The 20,264-nt window shown below is 41.7% G+C and overlaps 1 protein-coding gene across 3 annotated transcripts in view; it reads right to left on the bottom strand.

Annotated features, from left to right (window-relative positions):
* LOC130282704 (peroxisomal N(1)-acetyl-spermine/spermidine oxidase-like) overlaps nt 1-20,264 on the bottom strand; it is a 153,075-nt gene that overhangs the window by 51,095 nt on the left and 81,716 nt on the right. For all 3 annotated transcript variants that reach the window (XM_056531231.1, XM_056531230.1, XM_056531232.1), the window contains exons 2-5: nt 16,160-16,643; nt 6,533-6,726; nt 5,526-5,781; nt 2,446-2,558 (exon numbers count right to left, since the gene is read on the bottom strand). In XM_056531231.1, the coding sequence (XP_056387206.1) occupies nt 2,446-2,558; nt 5,526-5,781; nt 6,533-6,726; nt 16,160-16,643 (1,047 nt within the window). The remainder of the gene's footprint in view (nt 1-2,445; nt 2,559-5,525; nt 5,782-6,532; nt 6,727-16,159; nt 16,644-20,264) is intronic.

A 20,264-nucleotide genomic window follows, 5' to 3' on the forward strand; every position in this document is an offset into this window, starting at 1 on the left:
TGATTGTGGCACACAATTTGCGATATACCTCTTGACCTGTAGTTGCGGTCTGCAATATGTGGGTCACACCGTACAGACGGTGCGATCCCGCATCTGCAAACATAGATCGAATATCAAAAATATATTTTTATTACATAGTGTCTCAAGACATTTTTCAATTATTCACAAGGGGGACGTGAGGTCTTTACATTTAATTATATTAGAACATATTCCTGAAGATTGCCCTGGTAGATTCCAGCGCTTAATTAACAGGGGATCCTTTTGGATTCATAAACTTGTTACATTGGTCCCTCAATGATTAAATGAGACGATTGAAAATGTAAGGTGAATATTATTCTGATGCCCTTCTCTTCTTCTCTCTTTTTCTGTTCATGCTGATTTCTTTATTACACCATATTATTATTATTATTTTTATATTACATATTTTTCATTTTAATTTACATTTTAATTTTATTATAAATTTTTATGATTATTTTTATTCTCATTTTTAATTTAATTTAATATTTATTTTTCATTGTAATTTCATTTTGATTTTCATCTCTATTTTTATTTTATTTTTCCATTATTATATAAATTTTGCTTGTAATCATATGTGCACATGGATGCGCGATTATGTGTGCATCTTGCCTTCTCAACACGTACACTTATTTTAGTGTTCCTATACATTCCTCATTCATTTATCAAAAAACATTTTTTTGAGATAGAATACATTAATAAATGAGTTCACAATAAAATACCTATATTTAGATATATTTATGTATCTATATATTTTTTGATATATATTTATTTTATATATTTTTTTGCACATCTGCGCATCCATAGAATTTATTGTCTGTGCAGTCGAAATATCATATTCATCCTATTTGTACTTTTTATATATTATATATTAATTCTCTGTAAATCCTATATTTTTTATGTGTATGTAATGATGTTACCCTCTCTGAATGGGTTAATTTTTAAAAATGATGTATTGTGACCTGATAGGGTTAATACTATTTTGTATATAAACTCCCTCCTTATCCTGTTTGTCATGCCTGATGAAGCCACGTAAGCGTGGTGAAACGCGTTGCATTTGAATAAAAAATCTTTCACTCACCAGACGTGTCCGATCTTGGTCAGCGCCATTATCCCCCACCGCCCCTCGGAAGTCCTCACCTCCTGAATATTGCCCAGGTCGGGGAGGCTGCAGACCAGATGAACTCGCTCATCCACGCAGACCATTGTTGTGTGTGAGCTCACACAACCTCCTTCGGTAAGGGTTTTATACCACTTTAAATTGGACCCTACAGTAGTGGTATTACGCTATGGAGCGCTCTTCTCTTTTGTTTTCACTACTTATTTAGCATTTACAATAAAGAGAAGTAGAAACGAAGCACTCACCACAGTGGCATCGTCAATTTGTATTCTCACATTCATGGTATGTGTAACAAGCCAGAGTAGGTAAAGTTGGTGCTGGGAAGAGAGATGACAATGAGGCGAGGGAGTGTTTACAGGAGTGTTTAGCCTCTGTGAACACTCTTTCGCCTCATCGTCATCTTGCTCTCCTACACAAACTTTCCCTACTCTGGCTTGTAACACATGTAAGAGGATACATATTAAAGATGCTGCTGTTGTGACATTTTCTTTGTTGTAAATGTCGAATGTTCTGTCCTTGTTCACATGTGAATCACCACCTAAATGCTATATTAAGGGAGGTTCTTTTGATACCAAACACGTCTGAATATCTACTGTGAGTGAAACAGGTTATACGGTGCTAGTGAATTCCTATGTGGTTTCATCTTAACTTAGCACCAAGTTGAGGGGAGCAACAAAAGAGACTAAATGACAGGGGGTATTGACTGCACTATTACGGTGGTTAAATGGGCACTGATGATAGGTGTCAGCTGAGCAGCACAGCTGGTACTAGCCATAATGTATGAGGAAGGCTCAGCTCCTGAGCTCGTGTAATAGTTCCATCCCGACATTATGACACAGATGTGACTCAAATGCCGTAAAGGGGTTAAAGGTGTTTACAGGAGTTTTGTCATCTGGACCACCCCTTTTATATGGTCTACATAGGGATTTTGTCCATATGAGACCCCAGTCTATGAGCAAGATGCAGATTGGGCAACCGGTTTAGAGACATACAACCCAAGTTGTTAACATTAGTTTTTTTTCATGATTTGCAGCTGAAATTAAATAGAAAAATACATAAAAAACACAAGGTTTGATGATGGTCTCATTACAATATTCATTTTTTCTTCTTTACAGTTGTACTTCTTTCCTACTATTACATTGTGCATGTAGTGTACTGTCTAGCTGAACTATTTTTACCTTACACTGAACATCTTTGTTATGCATAAGCTTTACATTGTATTACTTTTACTTATAAAAGCCTAATAAAAAATTTGTAAAAAAAAGCAAGAAAAACACATTGCAATAAAAAGAGTATAAATAGTCATTTACCTGTGAATGTCCTGAAGTAATCAGTCATTGAAGAGAAAATTTCTTCATCTGTTAATGTTTCCATAAATTCAGACTCTTCTCCAGCAATGAAACCACACAGAACATGCCCCATCCTGGAAAAAACAATCATATCATACTGTTATGAATTCTGTCCATATACTCCCAAAAAACAGAAAAGCTCAATTACCTTTCCCTTTTTTCCCCAGCTATACACAATTTTTTGTGGCCAAGACATGTAAAAAAAAAAAAAAATTATATATATATATATACATATACATATATATATATATATATATATATATATATATATATATATATATACAGTACAGACCAAAAGTTTGGACACACCTTCTCATTCAGAGTTTTCTTTATTTTCATGACTCTGATAATTGTAGATTCACACTGAAGGCATCAAAACTATGAATTAACACGTGGAATTATAGACATAACAAAAAAGTGTGAAACAACTGAAAATATGTCATATTCTAGGTTCTAGCGACCTTTTGCTTTAATTACTGCTTTACACACTTTTGGCATTCTCTTGATGAGCTTCAAGAGGTAGTCACCTGAAATGGTCTTCCAACAGTCTTGAAGGAGTTCCCAGAGATGCTTAGCACTTGTTGGCCCTTTTTGCCTTCACTCTGCGGTCCAGCTCCCCCCAAACCATCTCGATTGGGTTCAGGTCCGGTGACTGTGGAGGCCAGGTCATCTGGCGCAGCACCCTGTCACTCTCCTTCTTGGTCAAATAGCCCTTACACAGCCTGGAGGTGTGTTTGGGGTCATTGTCCTGTTGAAAAATAAATGATGGTCCAACTAAACGCAAACCGGATGGAATAGCATGCCGCTGTAAGATGCTGTGGTAGCCATGCTGGTTCAGTATGCCTTCAATTTTGAATAAATCCCCAACAGTGTCACCAGCAAAGCACCCCCACACCATCACACCTCCTCCTCCACACCAGCACACCTGTGAAGTGAAAACCATTTCAGGTGACTACCTCTTGAATCTCAACAAGAGAATGCCAAGAGTGTGCGAAGCAGTAATCAAAGCAAAAGGTGGCTACTTTGAAGAACCTAGAATATGACATATTTTCAGTTGTTTCCCACTTTTTTGTTATGTATATAATTCCACGTGTTAATTCATAGTTTTGATGCCTTCAGTGTGAATCTAAAATTTTCATAGTCATGAAAATAAAGAAAACTCTGAATGAGAAGGTGTGTCCAAACTTTTGGTCTGTACTGTATATATACCTATTAAATATTTAAAGGGGTACTGCAGCCGAAATTAACTTATCCCCTATCCACAGGTCAGCTAGTTATCACCTATCCTGTGGATAGGGACCCCATCTCGCTTGAGCAGCGTGTGTGTGTCGTCTACTGATAGACAGCACACGCTCCATTAAATTTTATGGGAGCATCGATGAATGTTGGACTCTGGTCTCTTCATAGAAGTCAATGGAGAGTGTGCCGTCTACAGCACATGCTCCTCACTCAGAACCAGGGCCGTTCCTGAGGTCCGTGATCAGCTACTTATCCCCTATCCTGTGGATTTCAGCTGCAGTACCCCTTTAAATTTCTTGGTAGTATGCGTGACCCTGCATGCATGCCTCAACGCCCTTTCACCCTTCTATACAGTTAAATGATTCACAATTTGACATCTTTTCTGACAGCTAGTATCCACTTCCCTTTTCTGCTCCATCTCACTCAAACCGCCATGACGACTTCTTTCAGCGAAAACGTAATCTCAGCATTGGTAGGATATCTTAGATTCTGCATTTTTCCAGTGCACTTCTCACCTCTACACATTCTCCCCATCTATAGGCCCCCAAACTGCACAGTAAAAGTGGGTAGAATAGTAGGTCCCCCATTAAGTAGGTATATTTCCCCAGTAGGCAGGTAGGTATGTCCCACAACAGTTCATTATCTTATTGGGTAGTCCCTCCATAGGCAGGTATATAGGCAGGTAGGTAAATACATCCTTAAGTAGGCAGATCAACCCCTCTCCAGTTGATAATTATTAGGTAGGTAGGTAGACAAGTAAATAGCTAGTTATGTAGGTAAGTAGATATGTAGCTATGTAGGTAGCTATGTAGGTAAGTAAGCAGGTAGCCAAGTAACTAGGTTGATAAGTAGTTAGATAGCTATGTAGGTATATAAGTAGGTAGGTAGGTTGATGGTGAGTAGTTATGTAAATAAGTAGGAAGGTAGCTAGCTAGCTAAGTAGGTAAGAAGGTAGGTAGCCAAGTAGCTAGATAAGTAGCTATTTAGATAGCTAGGTAGTTCAATAAGTAGGTAGGTAGGTAAGCAGCTAGGTACATTAGTAGGTATGTAAATATGTGGGTAAGTAGGTAGCTAGCTATGTTGGTTAGGTAGCCATGTAGGTTAGGCAACCAGGAAGGTAGCTATGTAGGTTAGGTTGTCAGATAGGTTAAGTAGCCAGCCGCACACCAACAACCCCCCTCCCTAAGATCCCGGGATGAAGAGGGAAAAAAAAAGAAAAAGGGAATCCCCCTTACCCCCAAAACTTATGGGAAATTGAAAAGAAAACTTTTGCTATGCAACTTTTGAGGGATTTCATTTTTAAGCAGTGCTTTTTTTTATAGTAAATAATTACAAGCTTTCTTCATTCTGTAGGTCAATGTGATTGAAACAATACCAAATTTATATAGTTTTTTGAATATTGTACTACTTAAAACAATAAAAAGTTTTAACAAAATCAGTAAAAACTTTTTTTTAACAACAGTTGTAAGCACCCTGGTTAGAAAACACTGGTCTTTTCAATGGTATGCAGCTCATTTGTGTTTAATGGGTGGGGTGGCTGATCTGTGTGAGGGAGGAAAGTGACCTCACACTTACAAACAAGGAACTATGGGATTTTTAGTTTGAGAGAAAATGCTCCAACAGGAAATAGCCAGTTCACCAAAAGATAGCCACAGAATTATGGAAATCTCGAAACATAGCCATTTAGCCCCCAAAACAAGCACAGCCTCTTTCCTAAGCATGTCCATTAATGTCTTGCAGGTACGAACTAAAATCATCTTATGGTGGATAACCCCTTTAACAGGTTAAAGTTTCTCACTTACTGTGCAGGTGGTTCCAGGACCACAAATCCAGAAATTTTTTTCATCCAGTTTTGCTTCAGGTCTTTCTTTGGCTCTGTAAGAGGAGAATCACCTTCCCACACTGGTTGGATTAGAGAAGTGTTTAGGTCCCAAAAGGGTTTTTCAAATTCCACCAAAATTTTATTCATGGTTCCAAATCCTAAATTCTTAATAGCCTGCATTTTGTTTGGTGGAAGAGGAGGGATAAGTAAATCCACAGATCGCTTTTTCAGGAATCCTGAAACCAAATTAAAACATTTTAAAGTCACATGAAACAAGTGACAAGTTAACTTATATGGGTTCAGATTCAACCTAGGTGATACCTTAAGAGGTTTTGTCCGAGTAAATATTTGATATGTAAAAGTAGTCGGGGGGGGGGGGGGGGGGGATTGGGGGAGAAACACAATGGAGGGTATTTATCCAAGGATTTAGACTGGTTTTTCCCATCTTAATTTGTCGCAAAGAAAGTTGCAGTCTAAAAATGTGCGACTTTTGTGCTACTTGTGCTTTAGAGGATTTTTAGACATGATGCCTGCTAGTCTATTTTAGATGGAAAAGTCACATCGGCTGAAAGTACACTGAAATGTTAGACCATGCTGGAGCAGGTTTAAATACGGTCTAAAGCATAGATCCCGAAGTCAGTGCTCAGAATTTATCAAGAGCTGTGCTCCTTTTGATAAATTAGGCGCACAATAGACCAGCCTAACGCTCTGTAATTTGGTCTATATTGATGCGGGACATAGACAGCTTTGATAAATCTCCCCTAATAAATACTAAAACACATACTTGCCTACCAACACTATTCCACTGGTTCAGTTCCAATAATACCTCCCCCATGGAAACTCTTCGCAGCAGAGATGGCACCTGTAGCAGGTCAGTATGTCAGTTTTTATTTTGTTCCCCCACCACGTTCACATATGAACTATTTAGTCAAACAAACTCTTTCCATACCAATATAGCAGGTTAAAGTACGATGTGTATTTATTTACCTAGGGGAACAGTGACAATGACATGATCAGCCAAAAAGCTATCACCATCTTCACACTGCACTTTCACAGGATACACTTGAGAGTTGTCACCATGAAAAGATCCATTCCAGTGAATGCCCTTCACTGCTTTGTTTAATAACACAGTGCCATCTGGAAGGGGTGCCTTAATGCGGTTCACCAGGCTTTCAAAACCTCTAAAAAGGAGACAAACATAAATACTCTTTAGGAAGAAAAATAGAGAGAGGATTTAAAGGGGTATTCCAGGAAAAAAACTTTTTTTTATATATCAACTGGCTCCAGAAAGTTAAACAGATTTGTAAATTACTTCTATTAAAAATCTTAATCCTTCCAATAATCATCAGCTGCTGAAGTTGAGTTGTTCTTTTCTGTCTGGCAACAGTGCTCTCTGCTGACATCTCTGCTTATCTTGGGAACTGCACAGAGTAGAATAGGTTTGCTATGGGGATTTGGATTTTAGACAGAAAAGAACAACTCAACTTCACCAGCTAAAAAGTACTGAAAGGATTAAGATTTTTTAATAGATGTAATTTACAAATCTGTTTAACTTTCTGGAGCCAGTTGATATATAAAAAAAAGTTTTTTCCTGGATAACCCCTTTAAATGCAAAACTTAAAAAGGACCTTTGGCCTCTTTTGCCATATCTGTCTTAGTAAATGCTTGTATTCCCCAAGAGATAATTTTTCTGGAGCAGTTTTTCTTATAGCTCTGTGTTTTGCTGTTCCAGTTATTCTTACTAAAAATGTATGCCTAAATAACCAAGAGGGTGCTCCCGGGTGCAATACTGTAGTGCTCAAGCAGTTTGATGAAGTAAACTGATAGGAGTGTACTAGAGATGAGCGGATTTTTGAAAAATTCGATTCAGCTGATTCGCTGAATTTTCCCCAAAAATAAATTTCCTTCTGAATTTATTCATGGCAAATCGCTATTAAAAACAACTATTTCTGGGCTACAGAAAGCCTCAATAGGGAGTGTGCTTTGTTAGAGAAATAATAATGTTATTCAGTATGACCTGCAGATTACAGGCATCGCTATTAGAATCACTGCCGCAGAGCGTCTGAATGTGGCAGCCGGGAGACCATATGGCGTCAACATTGAAGAGATTAAAGAGATTTTTTTATGTCATTTTTATTAGTAGGTCATCCATCAAACTTTGAAAAAGCCTTGTACATTTATAATCGGCACAAATTCTGACTTCACCATTAGGCTGGAACTCCACTGAGGTTTTTTTTTTGCAAAAACGCCAATTTTCCCGCACGCCGTTTTTCAGTTTTTCCAGATGTTAGCTGCAAGTCAATAGTAAACTGCAAAATGCCAGATTCGCTTGGAGTTTTTCAGTTTGGCATTTTTTTAAATCCTTTTGGCGTTTTTCAGCAATTTCGGGCTCAGAGGCGCGATTTTCAAAATGCCCGACATGGCGTTTTTTGCCCTGAAACATGGCGTTTTTATTCTTTTTTGGACTTTACCGATCCAAAAAAGTGATGGAGATACCTTTTTTATAAAAATTTCGTAGGGTACCTTTAAAAAAATAATAATAAAAAAGATACAGTAGTGATGGAAAAAATTGGACCTAACGAAATGTATCTTTTTTATTACGAAATGTTTATTATTTTTTAAACAGGGATCAATTTATGTGTGCGGGCAGGGCAATAAAAATGTAGCCGACAATAATAAAAATGTGGTGTGTGTGTGTGTTTTTCACTTTATTTTTTTTACATTTTTTAGGTAGTACTACTACTCCCAGCATGGAACACACTGTTCTATGATGGGAGTAGTAGTACCTGTACTAAATGACAGATTGCCCATTGCGATCCTCCTGTATAATGTATAGATACTGCGGCCGCTCTCCTATGGTCGCCTGCACTGACGTATATATACACATATTCACATTTCCCGCAGAAAGCTGTGATTGGCCAGATGGCTCCAGCCAATCACAGCTCTCTGTGAGAAATCGGAATGTGTATATATACAGCGTGCAGGGGACCATAGGAGAGCGCCGGCCGCATCCGTACATTATACCGGAGGATCACAGCGGGTGTCAGTAGTGATACCCGCTGTGATCTTTCCTACTACTACTCCCAACATGGAGCACACTCTGCTCTATGCTGGGAGCTGTAGTACCTGCATTAATAGACAGATCGCAGCGGGTGTCAGAAGTTACACTCGCTGCGATCTGTCTATTAATGTCGGTACTACAGCTCCAAGCATGGAGCAGAGTGTGCTCCATGTTGGGAGTAGTAGTACCTGCAGTTAAGGACACATCACAGCGGGTGTCACTACTGACACCCGCTGCGATCGTCCTGTCTATAGCAGAGATGGAGCGGCTGTATACATCACTCACATTTCTGCTCTGCACTGTACTCCGGGCCGGCCACTCATTCATTAATATTTTCCTCAGAGCTGTGATTGGCTGCAACCATCCGGCCATTCACAGCTCTGGGCGGAAAATATGAACGGCCAGTGATGTGAATAGAGCAGATGGGAGTGCTGTATAGAGCCGCTCCGCTTCTCTGCTATATAATGGACGATCGCAGCGGGTGTCAGACTGACACCCGGGGCGATATGTCTATAGTACAGGTACTACTACTCCCAGCATGGAACAGTGTGTTTCATGCTGGGAGTAGTAGTACTACATAAAAAATAAAAAAATAAGTTAAACACACACACACTTTATAAAAAAAAATTATAAAAACGTTGTTATAAAAAATAAACATTTAGTTAAATAAATGTTTACATCCCTACTGCATCCTTTTTTTTTGGTACCCAACTATTTTGTAAAAAAAAAAAAACGCCAAAAGGGGCCAAAAACGGTAAATTACACAGAAAGGTAAAAACGCAAGAAAAAATTCCAGAAAAAACGCAAAAACGCAGGGAAAAACTGTGGCAGTTTTTCTTGCTTTTTTCTGGCGTTTTTATGCCACAAAAATTGCAGGGCAAAAATGTCAATCGAGTCCTAGCCTTAGAACAGGGATAATAGGTGTCGACCAAGTAGGGTTTGTTACTCCGATTAATAAACCTTGTGTCCCCAAGCGATCAATTTCTGCATCTATTTTTGCACATAAAGCAAATGGAACAGATCATGGTTTCATGCATATTGGTGTTACTTTTGGATCTAGTTTGAAATATATTGGTGGTTCTGTGAATTTTCCTAGACCTTCCTCAAGATCAACAGAAAAGTCATAATTGATATCCTGCAGATAGTCCACTTTTACATGTGTATTCCTGTAATAGAATACCTAGAAGTTCAAACCAATCTACTCCTAGTGAACTTGCATGATGATCTTTAGTGATAATGAGTCGCAGCTAGCCTCTGTCTTTTCTATAGTACACCTTGACATAAAATGCAACTTTTATTTCCACTTCCTGTTTATTCTAAGATCTCACAGTACTTTAGGAGGAATATTTGTGGGCCATAATGTATGAAAAGTTTCCTCAGAAATTAAGGAATATTAAAATCCAGAATCCACCTCCATTTTGCATTTTACTCCATTCATTGTTACTTTAGTATGCTTCTTATGTCCCCTTTTTTGAGGTTCTATAATATTGACAAATTCTGAGGTATTTTCACTGTCATCTAGATTAGGAACATCACTAGATATATGAACCTTATGGGCTGAATTGTGTGATGAATTCTCTTTTTACGTGTTTGTGTCTTGGTAGAGGTTCTCTTGCCGACACAATTCTCTGTATGTGGCCCTGACGTTTACATTGGTGGCAGATGGCATTTTTTTAATGGCATTGATCCCGCCTGTGATTTCCACCAAAGATGAAGCGATGACCCTTTTGTAGAGTTGATGTAGCACTGTGCTCTCTATTACGCAGCAGATTTACCTTTGGGTTATGTACTTTACCAGAAGACGTCTGTATATCTCTTGAATTATGAAATGCCGCCTTATAGGCCAATGCCCCCTCTTGTGCTGTAGTGAAGGTTAGGTTTGTTATGACTAGTAATTTCCTCTGAAGGGCCTCATCTCACACACCACACAAGTCTGTCTCTTAAAAGTGACTATAAACTGTTGGTAAACGTGCAGTTTTCTGACAATTTGTGCAGTTCAGTGATGTAAGCTGTGATTCTTTCATCGGGAAGCTGATTCCTTTTGTTGAAATGGAAACTCCTATCAGTTTTTGATTGGGTAGGAGCAAATTGATTCTTTAACACTGTAATAATCTCCTCATAAGAATAGTCACTGGGTTTATTAGGAGACATCAGAGAGCGGCGAGATCATATGTCTTGGGGCCTATGACACTCAGCAGCACATCAACCCTCTGTATAAATTGCATAAGGGAATAATCCAATTAGTTTTAAAAATGAAAAATGTACCAATCTCCATGGCAAAAAAACACGCAATGGCAACACGCAATGGCAAACCCATTAACATCAGTAGGAGATAGGAACCATGCAGAAAAAAAGTGACATGTCACTTCTTTTCCGCACGGCTACACACGACCGCGGCAGCACAAAGTCTCCACCTGTTACACAGTTATAGATAGAGCTGAGGTGCATCTATAACTAGTTTTGTGATATTAAAGGACATCTGCAGCCTAAATACACTTATGCCCTATCCACAGGATAAAGAAAATAGAAAAGGAACTCCAAAGAGTGGCGATATCCCATATGAACTAAAATTGACTAACTGGATTAGCAAAACCATACTTTATTAGAAAGACAGTATGCTTGTACAGAAGCAAGACGCGTTTTGGGTACTATCCTACCTTATCAATTGCAGATGTCCACAAGATAGGGGATAAGTGTTTGATCGCGGGGGTTCTGAATGCTGGGTCTCCCCGTGATCTCCTGCACGGGGCCATGGCTCTGCCGTGGCCGACACGCCTCCTACATGTAGTTCTCCCCCTCCCCCATAGAGCTGTATGGGGAGGGGCGTACCGTCGACCTCAGTTAGGCTGACGCTACGCGAATTAGCTGCTCTCACAGAGCGGCAGTGCAGATGCCCGTTTGGGAGATCGTTGGGGATCCCAGCGGTCGGACCCCCCGCGATCAAACACTTATCCCTTATCCTGTGGATAGGTGATAAGTGTATTTAGGCTGCAGATGTCCTTTAAACTGCTGACCTAAATATCCACAGCGTAGGTTAGTGCAGGACAGAGAAAACGACACCATAGGAGAGGCAAATCTTTTCCCTGGAGCTTTCTGTAATAGGAGCATCCCCGGCACTACCTTTCACCAATGATTGCCAACCCTAGCTGACTTCTCTGATTGGACGTTAGAGCTGTCAATCATTGGTGAGAGGTGGGGAAGGGGACACTCCCATTATAGAGAATTTGGGGAAACAGCCCTCATCTCCAACTGTCTAGTAGCTGCGACCAGGATATTAAAATGGTAATAGAAAGGAAAAAATTCCAGCTCCCTGGAAAATTATGAAAAAATAAAAGTCCAAAATGTATTAGTCCATTTTAAAACCAAACGAAAAACAGCACTGGGTGTTTCTCGTTTGGTTTTAAAATGGACTAATACATTTTGGACTTTTATTTTTTCATAATTTTCCAGGGAGCTGGAATTTTTTCCTTTCTATTACCATTTTAATATCCTTTTAATTTTTTCCTTTCTATTACGTTATCGAGGACAATGGCCTGACTATCTCCTGGCTTCTGGATAATAATGACAAGGTGCTTGAAAACAACGCAGCATAAGCGGTGAGCTGGTTATATTTTTCTTTGACTGTATTCACATTAAAATAGTCTTTACTCATACAATTGGCGGGATGGGACGCTCCCATTACAGAGAGCTCGGGAAAGAGCCTGCCTCTTGGACTGTTCAGCAGCTGTGACTGGGGCATTAAAATTGTGTTTTCTCAGTCATGCATGGATATGTAAGCACTAACCTTGCCTTTGGCTATTTAAGGCTGTCAGCAGTTTAACTACCACAAAACTGGACTTTTAAGTTTTTCCATGTCAGGGCGCATGTCATACTAACTTAACATAATTCATAAGGTTGAAAAAAGACCAGAGTCCATCAAGTTCAACCTATAACCCCGATAATTCCCTACTGAGTTGATCCAGAGGAAGGCAAAAAACCCTCATGCTCGAGGTAAGAATTCCTTGGCAGAAATCCAGCCCTGCATGTAGGTGAAACATGATGCTCTATACATGTTGGCAGACGAACTGGCCACACACTCAGGCTTAGGCTGCTTTCACACTATGAGGTTCTCCCGTTAATACACGTACGTTTGAAACATAATTATTAACACACGTTAAACAACCCCATTAAAGTCAATGGGTTTTTTCGTTTACTCTTTGTCACACGTTATAGCCCGTCATGACTAACGTACTGTCACGATTCGGCTGGCTGGAGGTGGATCCTCTGTGCCAGAGAGGGATTGGCGTGGACCGTGTTGATGGACCGGTTCTAAGTTGCTACTGGTATTCACCAGAGCCCGCCGCAAAGCGGGATGGTCTTGCAGCGGCGGTAGCAACCAGGTCGTATCCACCAGCAACGGCTCAACCTCTCTGACTGCTGAAGATAAGCGCGGTACAAGGGAGTAGACGAGAGCAAGGTCGGACGTAGCAGAAGGTCAGGGCAGGCAGCAATGATCGTAGTCAGGGGCAACGGCAGGAGGTCTGGAACACAGGCTAGGAACACACAAGGAAACGCTTTCACTGGCACAATGGCAACAAGATCCGGCGAGGGAGTGCAGGGGAAGTGAGATATAAGTAGGGAGTGCACAGGTGAACATACTGATTAAGCCTGCTGCGCCAATCAGTGGCGCAGTGGCCCTTTAAATTGCAGAGACCCGGCGCGCGCCCTAAGGAGCGGGGCCGCGCGCGCCGGGACAAGACAGACGGAGAACGGGTCAGGTACGGGAGCTGGGATGCGCATCGTGAGCGGGCGCCTCCCGCATCGCGAATCGCATCCCGGCTGGGAGTGATATTGCAGCGCACCCGGTCAGCAGGTCTGACCGGGGCGCTGCGAATGAGAGGATGCTGCGAGCGCTCCGGGGAGGAGCGGGGACCCGGAGCGCTCGGCGTAACACGTACGTTAGTTGTGACGGGAGAAATAACGTGACATGCACAAATTTTTCGCACATCACAAAAAACGGGTATATTAACGTATGTTATTTTTAACATTGAAGTCTATGGCCGACATACATTAGAAAATACACCCGTTAATGCCCGTTATTATAACGGACATTATTTTTACTGAGCATGCTCAGAAGAGGGGACATCAGTAGACTCCTGCAGTGCTGAGGGACTACTACTACTCCCATCATGTAACAGACTTGTTTCCATGCTGGGAGTAGTAATTCCCCACTGCGGGAGTCTGCCGACAGCTGGGGAGGTTACATTAGTGTTTGTACTACTACCCCCATCATGGAACAGACTCTGTTCCATGATGGGGGTTGTAGTACAGGGGCTAAGGCATTTTTCGCACTGGGTCTCACTTCTGACACCCGATGCGATCAGAAGTTATTAAGCAGGGGAGCAGGCGGCATGGTCCGCAACCCTGCTATCACCGATGTATTTTTTACTTTAATTTTTAAATTCCCCGTGGGGATCCCTGAATGGCCGGTACTGAGGAGCAAATCAGGGATCCCCCTGGGGTTTTAAAAATGGACAATGTGAGGGGACATATATCTAATAAAAGTGTTTATGGGGGGGGGCATAGAGTGCTATATATCTAGCCCCTGCCAACGCATTAATTAATAAAAATATAACCCCCGCCAGCCCATTTATAAGTATGTATCTATACCCCCGCCAGTGCATACTGTGACCCCGCCAGCGCATTTATAAGTATATATCTACACCCCCCGCCAGCACATACTGTGACCCCGCCAGCGCATTTATAAGTATATATCTATACCCCCTGCCAGCGCATACTGTGACCCCGCCAGCGCATATAAGTATATATCTAGCCCCCGCCAGCGCATACTGTGACCCCGCCAGCGCATATGAGTATATATCTATACACCCCGCCAGCGCATTTGTCCTAATTTTCTATTGCAGCGCAACTATAAGTGACAACCATACCTATCAGAATGTATTCAGCAGCGCCCCGCCAGATGATCCTGACAGATAGACTATTCATTCATAGCGCAGGCAGCTGTATATGTATGTATATAGATGTGCTGGGGGGGCAGACATATAGCGTTATCTGCCCCCCACAGCACTTCTATATACATATGCAGCTGCCGCGATATGAATGAATTGTATACCTGTCAGGATCATCTGCCGGGCGGCTGCTGGATGCGCTGCTGACATATATACTTGTCATATACAACGCTGTACAAATGTGCTATATATGACAAGTATATATGTCAGCAGCGCATCCAGCAGCCGCCCGGCAGATGATCCTGACAGGTATACAATTCATTCATATCGCGGCAGCTGCATATGTATATAGAAGCGCTGTGGGGGGCAGATAACGCTATATGTCTGCCCCCCCAGAACATCTATATACATACATATACAGCTGCCGGCGCTATGAATGAATAGTCTATCTGTCAGGATCATCTGGCGGGGCGCTGCTGAATACGTTCTGGTATGGTTGTCACTTATAGCTGCAATAGAAAATTAGGACAAATGCGCTGGCGGGGTCACAGTATGCGCTGGCAGGGGCTAGATATATACTTATATGCGCTGGCGGGGTCACAGTATGCACTGGCGGGGGGTATAGATATATACTTATAAACGCGCTGGCGGGGTCACAGATATATACTTATAAATGGGCTGGCAGGGGTCATATTTTTATTAATGCGCTGGCGGGGGCTAGATATATAGCGCTTTATGCCCCCCCCCCAATAAACACTTTTATTATACATATGTCCCCTCACATTGTCCATTTTTAAAACCCCAGGGGGATCCCTGATTGGCTCCTCAGTACCGGCCATTCAGGGATCCCCGCGGGGAATTAAAAAATGAAAGTAAAAAATACATTGTGATCTCAGGGTTGCGGACCATGCCGCCCGCTCCCCTGCTTAATAACTTCTGATCGCATCGGGTGTCAGAAGTGAGACCCGGTGCGATCAATCCCTCAGCCCCTGTACTACAACCCCCATCATGGAACAGACTCTGTCCAATGATGGGAGTAGTAGTACAAACACTAATGTAGCCTCCCCAGCTGTCGGCAGACTCCCGTGCTAGGGATTTACTGCTCCCATCATGGAAACAAGTCTGTTCCATGATGGGAGTAGTAGTAGTCCTGGCTGTGGGAGTCTGTAGGCAGAGGTGTAAAAACGTCCAGTACATGACGGATGTTTTGTAGCATCCCTTAATTCACCCGTTATTAAACGTCTGTTAATAATAAATAATAACATACGTTTATTAACGGTGAACTTCATAGTGTGAAAGCAGCCTTAGTGAGTGTATTACAGCACAGTCAATCACAGATGAACTTATAAATTATCCTGTGACATTGATAAAAGGTACAGAATGTGAGAAACTTCAGCCCATGATTGAAACATTATAGGACTGAAGAATTTATTGGCAGAGCGATAGTGTGACCTAACCTGAAAGCGCAGGAAGTGCTAGAAATAAAAATGCATGTGAAAACACCAACATACAGCAGTCATGCATATTAATATGTTGTTGATTTATTGAAATACAAAGTGCAAAATGCACCATAAAATTGTGTTTTCATCTTTTTACCATACTTACTTAGGAAAGGTGCAGTCCAGCCCTGGAAGTATTGTGTATTCCCCATAAGGACAGAGTGCTACATAGTCCATACTATGGGCTGCTGATGCACAGCATTTCATATTGAGCATTGCCCTCAAGTAAGCCATATTTTTTTCTGCAAGTTCTTTGTCCCACTCCTGTGAGCTGTTTAAAGCCTTTTGTTGGATGAAATTTCCCACGCTATCTTTAGGATCGCAGACGCCACTGGTGAAATTCCGGGCTTCCTCCAGCCAGGTGTTATACAACTCTGTAATATTTTTTAGCTCTTCTGGATTAATTATTTTTCCAGAACTACTGTAGATAACTAGGGTGGAGGGAGGATAATTGTGAAAGTACATTTTCTGGTTCTCCTCAAGCAAGGCATCTGGGCCTAAAAGACCAAACTGAGATGCCAGTTGGAAGATCGGGTTGCCCGGAGATGGTCCATTAATCAATTGTGCACCAATCTCAACCAGGCCTTTTGCTAAAAGAAAAAAAACACCATTAAGGGCGGGTTTACACGTTTATTACAGTCAACAAGGCATTGGAAAAAAATTTGTTATTTTTATATTGTGCATATAAAAAAGAAAGTAAAAAAGTAAAAAACAGCAACAACAGAATTTAACCAGAAGGGAACAAAAGGTAACACATAAAACATCAAAACCAATAAAGTAAGTAGACATTCCTTGGAAAAAAAAACATGCTCACATTCCTTTTCTACATCAGTGCTCTTTAAAGGGGTATTCCAGGCCAAAACTTGTTTTTTATATATCAAATGGCTCCGGAAAGTTAAACAGACTTGTAAATTACTTCTATTAAAAAATCTTAATCCTTCCAATAGTTATGAGCTTCTGAAGTTGAGTTGTTGTTTTCTGTCTAACTGCTCTCTGATGACTCACGTCCTGGGAGCTGTGCAGTTCCTATGGGGATATTCTACCATCAAGCACAGCTCCCGGGACGTGACATCATCATTGAGCAGTTAGACAGAAAACTTCATAAGCTAATAACTATTGGAAGGATTAAGATTTTTTAATAGAAGTAATTTACAAATCTGTTTAACTTTCCGGAGCCAGTTGATATATATAAACAAAGGTTTTGCCTGGAATACCCCTTTAACTTCATAACTGCCTCCCACCTATTTTCCCAGTGGATTCCACCTACATCAGTCCCTTCCCTCACCCATGTATTGCTCACATGCATTGCTCACCATCATAAATGACCCTAATTTATCTTATTCCCTGGTACAGCACAGAAGTCGCTACGTCAAGTCACTTAACCATCTCTTTATTCTTCTACTTTTCTGCTGGGGACATCGCTCCTAACCCTGGCCCACCTTTCATTAATATTTCTACAGCTATATCTGCCCCTTACAGAACCCCTGCTAACTTGGTTAAGATTTTGATGACTCCCTTTTCCAATCCCTCTTGTTCCCATTAAAGGGGTTTTCCACTACCCTGCCTTCCGGAGCTCCTCTCGCAGCATCCGGAAGTTTATTACACTGAACGCTGTGTGCGGGCTTCCGTGTTCGAGGCCGTCCCCTCGTGACGTCACGCCCGCCCCCTCAATGAAAGTCTATGGGAAAGGGGCGCGACCGCTGTCACGCCCCCTTCCCATAGACTTCCGATGAGTGGACGTCACGAGGGGGTGGGCGTGGCATCACGAGGGGGCATGATGTCATGAGGGGGCGGCCTCGAACACGGAAGCCCGCACACAGCGTTCGGAGTAATAAACTTCCGGACGCTGCGAGCGGAGCTCCGGAAGGCAGGGCAGTGGAGAACTCCTTTAAGTCCTAAACTCTCGATCTGTGTACAACGAACTCAACCAGATTCATGACTTATTTATCAAAGGATTCTTTTAACCTGCTGGCTCTTACAGAAACATGGCTACAACCTTCCAATACTGCTTCCCCCGCTGCTCTAACTTACAGTGACCTTCACTGTAACGCTGCTGTTTGGCAACCACCAGTGTACCATGTGCCCTGGGTCTTACCAGTGCCGTGCGAAATTCTAAGTGCCATGTTCCTGCTGTATTGCCTGGTATGATGTGTGACTTGCTGATCTGTCCACTAAGGGTCACGTACGAGCACTGGCTTTGTCATATAGGGCTGGTGTGTGCTCCCTAGTGGTTCCCCTTCCAATTGTTGGAAGGCAATCCCTATTTAAAGAGGCCACACCTGATGTTCTGGGCCTCAGCAATTTTGTTTGTTTGCTTATCCTGGAGTGTACCTGCACTGCTATGGTTTCTGTAACCTGCCTGTTCTGATACCTGTCTTCTGACCCCCTGCCTGTTATTGGATTTGCCTTTTGCCTTGGACTCTGTATGCACTTTGTAAATAAACAACATTATCAGCATTGCCGGTGGGGCGTTATATTCAATTTTCCCATTTCCCCATATCTGATACCAGGCATGGTGGGGGAGTCAGGGTGCTTCTCTCCCCACAATGCATTTTTCAGGATCCCAGCGGTCGGACCCCCCGCGATCAAACACTTATCCCTTATCCTGTGAATAGTTGATAAGTGTATCTAGGCTGCAGATGTCCTTTAAACTGCTGACAGCCCTAAATATCCACAGCGTAGGTTAGTGCAGGACAGAGAAAACAACACCATAGTTGTTGAGAGGCAAATTTTTTCTCCGGAGTTTTCTGTAATAGGAGCATTCCTGGCACTACCTTTCACCAATGATTGCCAACCCTAGCTGACTTCTCTGATTGGATGTTAGAGCTGTCAATCATTGGTGAGAGGTGGGGAAGGGGACACTCCCAATATAAAGAATTTGGGGAAACAGCCCTTATCTCCAACTGTCTAGTAGCTGCAACCAGAATATTAAAATAGTAATAGAAAGGAAAAAATTCCAGCTTATATTTCCCTTGTTTGAGGTCCACACCCTCAGACTCTTCCGCCGATTTTCTCTCAAAGTGATGGTCATCTATCGACCTCCTGGTTCAACACAAATGTTTTTTGATCATTTTGCTACCTGGCTCCCTCACTTTCTTTCCTTGGAAACCCCTAAACTCATCATATGTGATTTTAAAGGGTACCTCTCATCAAATAAACTTTTGATATATTTTAGATTAATGAATGTTGAATAACTTTCCAATAGCATGTTAATGAAAAATATGCTTCTTTCTATTGTATTTTTCCCGATCAGTCCTGTCAGCAAGCATTTCTGACTCATGCTGGAGTCCTAAACACTCATAGCTGCCAGCCTGCTTTGTTCACAGCCAAACAGGCTGTGAACAAAGCAGGCTGGCAGCTCTGAGTGTTCTCCTTTGTGAACAAAGCAGACTGGCAGCTCGTAGTGTTTAGGACTCCTGCATGAGTCTGAAACGCTTGCTGCCCGGACTGGTAGGGAGACCCCTAGTGGTCATTTCTTCAAAGTGGAAAATTAAATAGAAAGAATCATATTTTTTAATAACATGCAATTGTAAAGTTATTCTGCATACATTAATCTATAATATATCAAAAGTTTTTTTGATGAGAGGTACCCTTTAATACGCCATTGATACCAAAATAACCTCATCTGCCTCTCAGCCTCTATCTTTAACCTTATCCTTTGGCCTTTCACAGCTTACTGACTTTCCCACACACAAGGATGTGAATACGCTGGACTTGATCTTCTCTATACTTTGCTCTCTCTCTCTGAATTGAATAATTCTCCTTTTGAGCTCTCTGACCACAACCTCCTCTCCTTCTCTATCAAAAACTCTTATCCTCTTCTGGATACTTCAACTTCATACACTTACAGAAACCTACAAGCCATAAACATCAATCAACTTATAGACACTCTACAACTGTGTTTCCCAAACACGGTCCTCAAGCACCCCCAACAGGTCATGTTTTCAGAATTTTCTTAGGCTTTCACAGGTGATATAATTGTGGTCAGTGCATCGGGCATCACCACAACTATATCACCTGTGAAAGCCTAAGGAAATCCAGAAAACATGACCTGTTGTGGGTGCTTGAGGACCGCGTTTGGGAAACATTGCTCTACAATCTTTACTGTCCCCAATTTCCTCCCTCTCCTGCCCCAATCTAACAGCCGAACATTCCCATGACACCCTCAAGTCTACCCTGGATTAAAACAGCACCCCCCAAAATACTAACCC

Source organism: Hyla sarda, chromosome 7 (assembly GCF_029499605.1).
Source record: "Hyla sarda isolate aHylSar1 chromosome 7, aHylSar1.hap1, whole genome shotgun sequence".
Lineage (NCBI taxonomy): Eukaryota > Metazoa > Chordata > Amphibia > Anura > Hylidae > Hyla > Hyla sarda.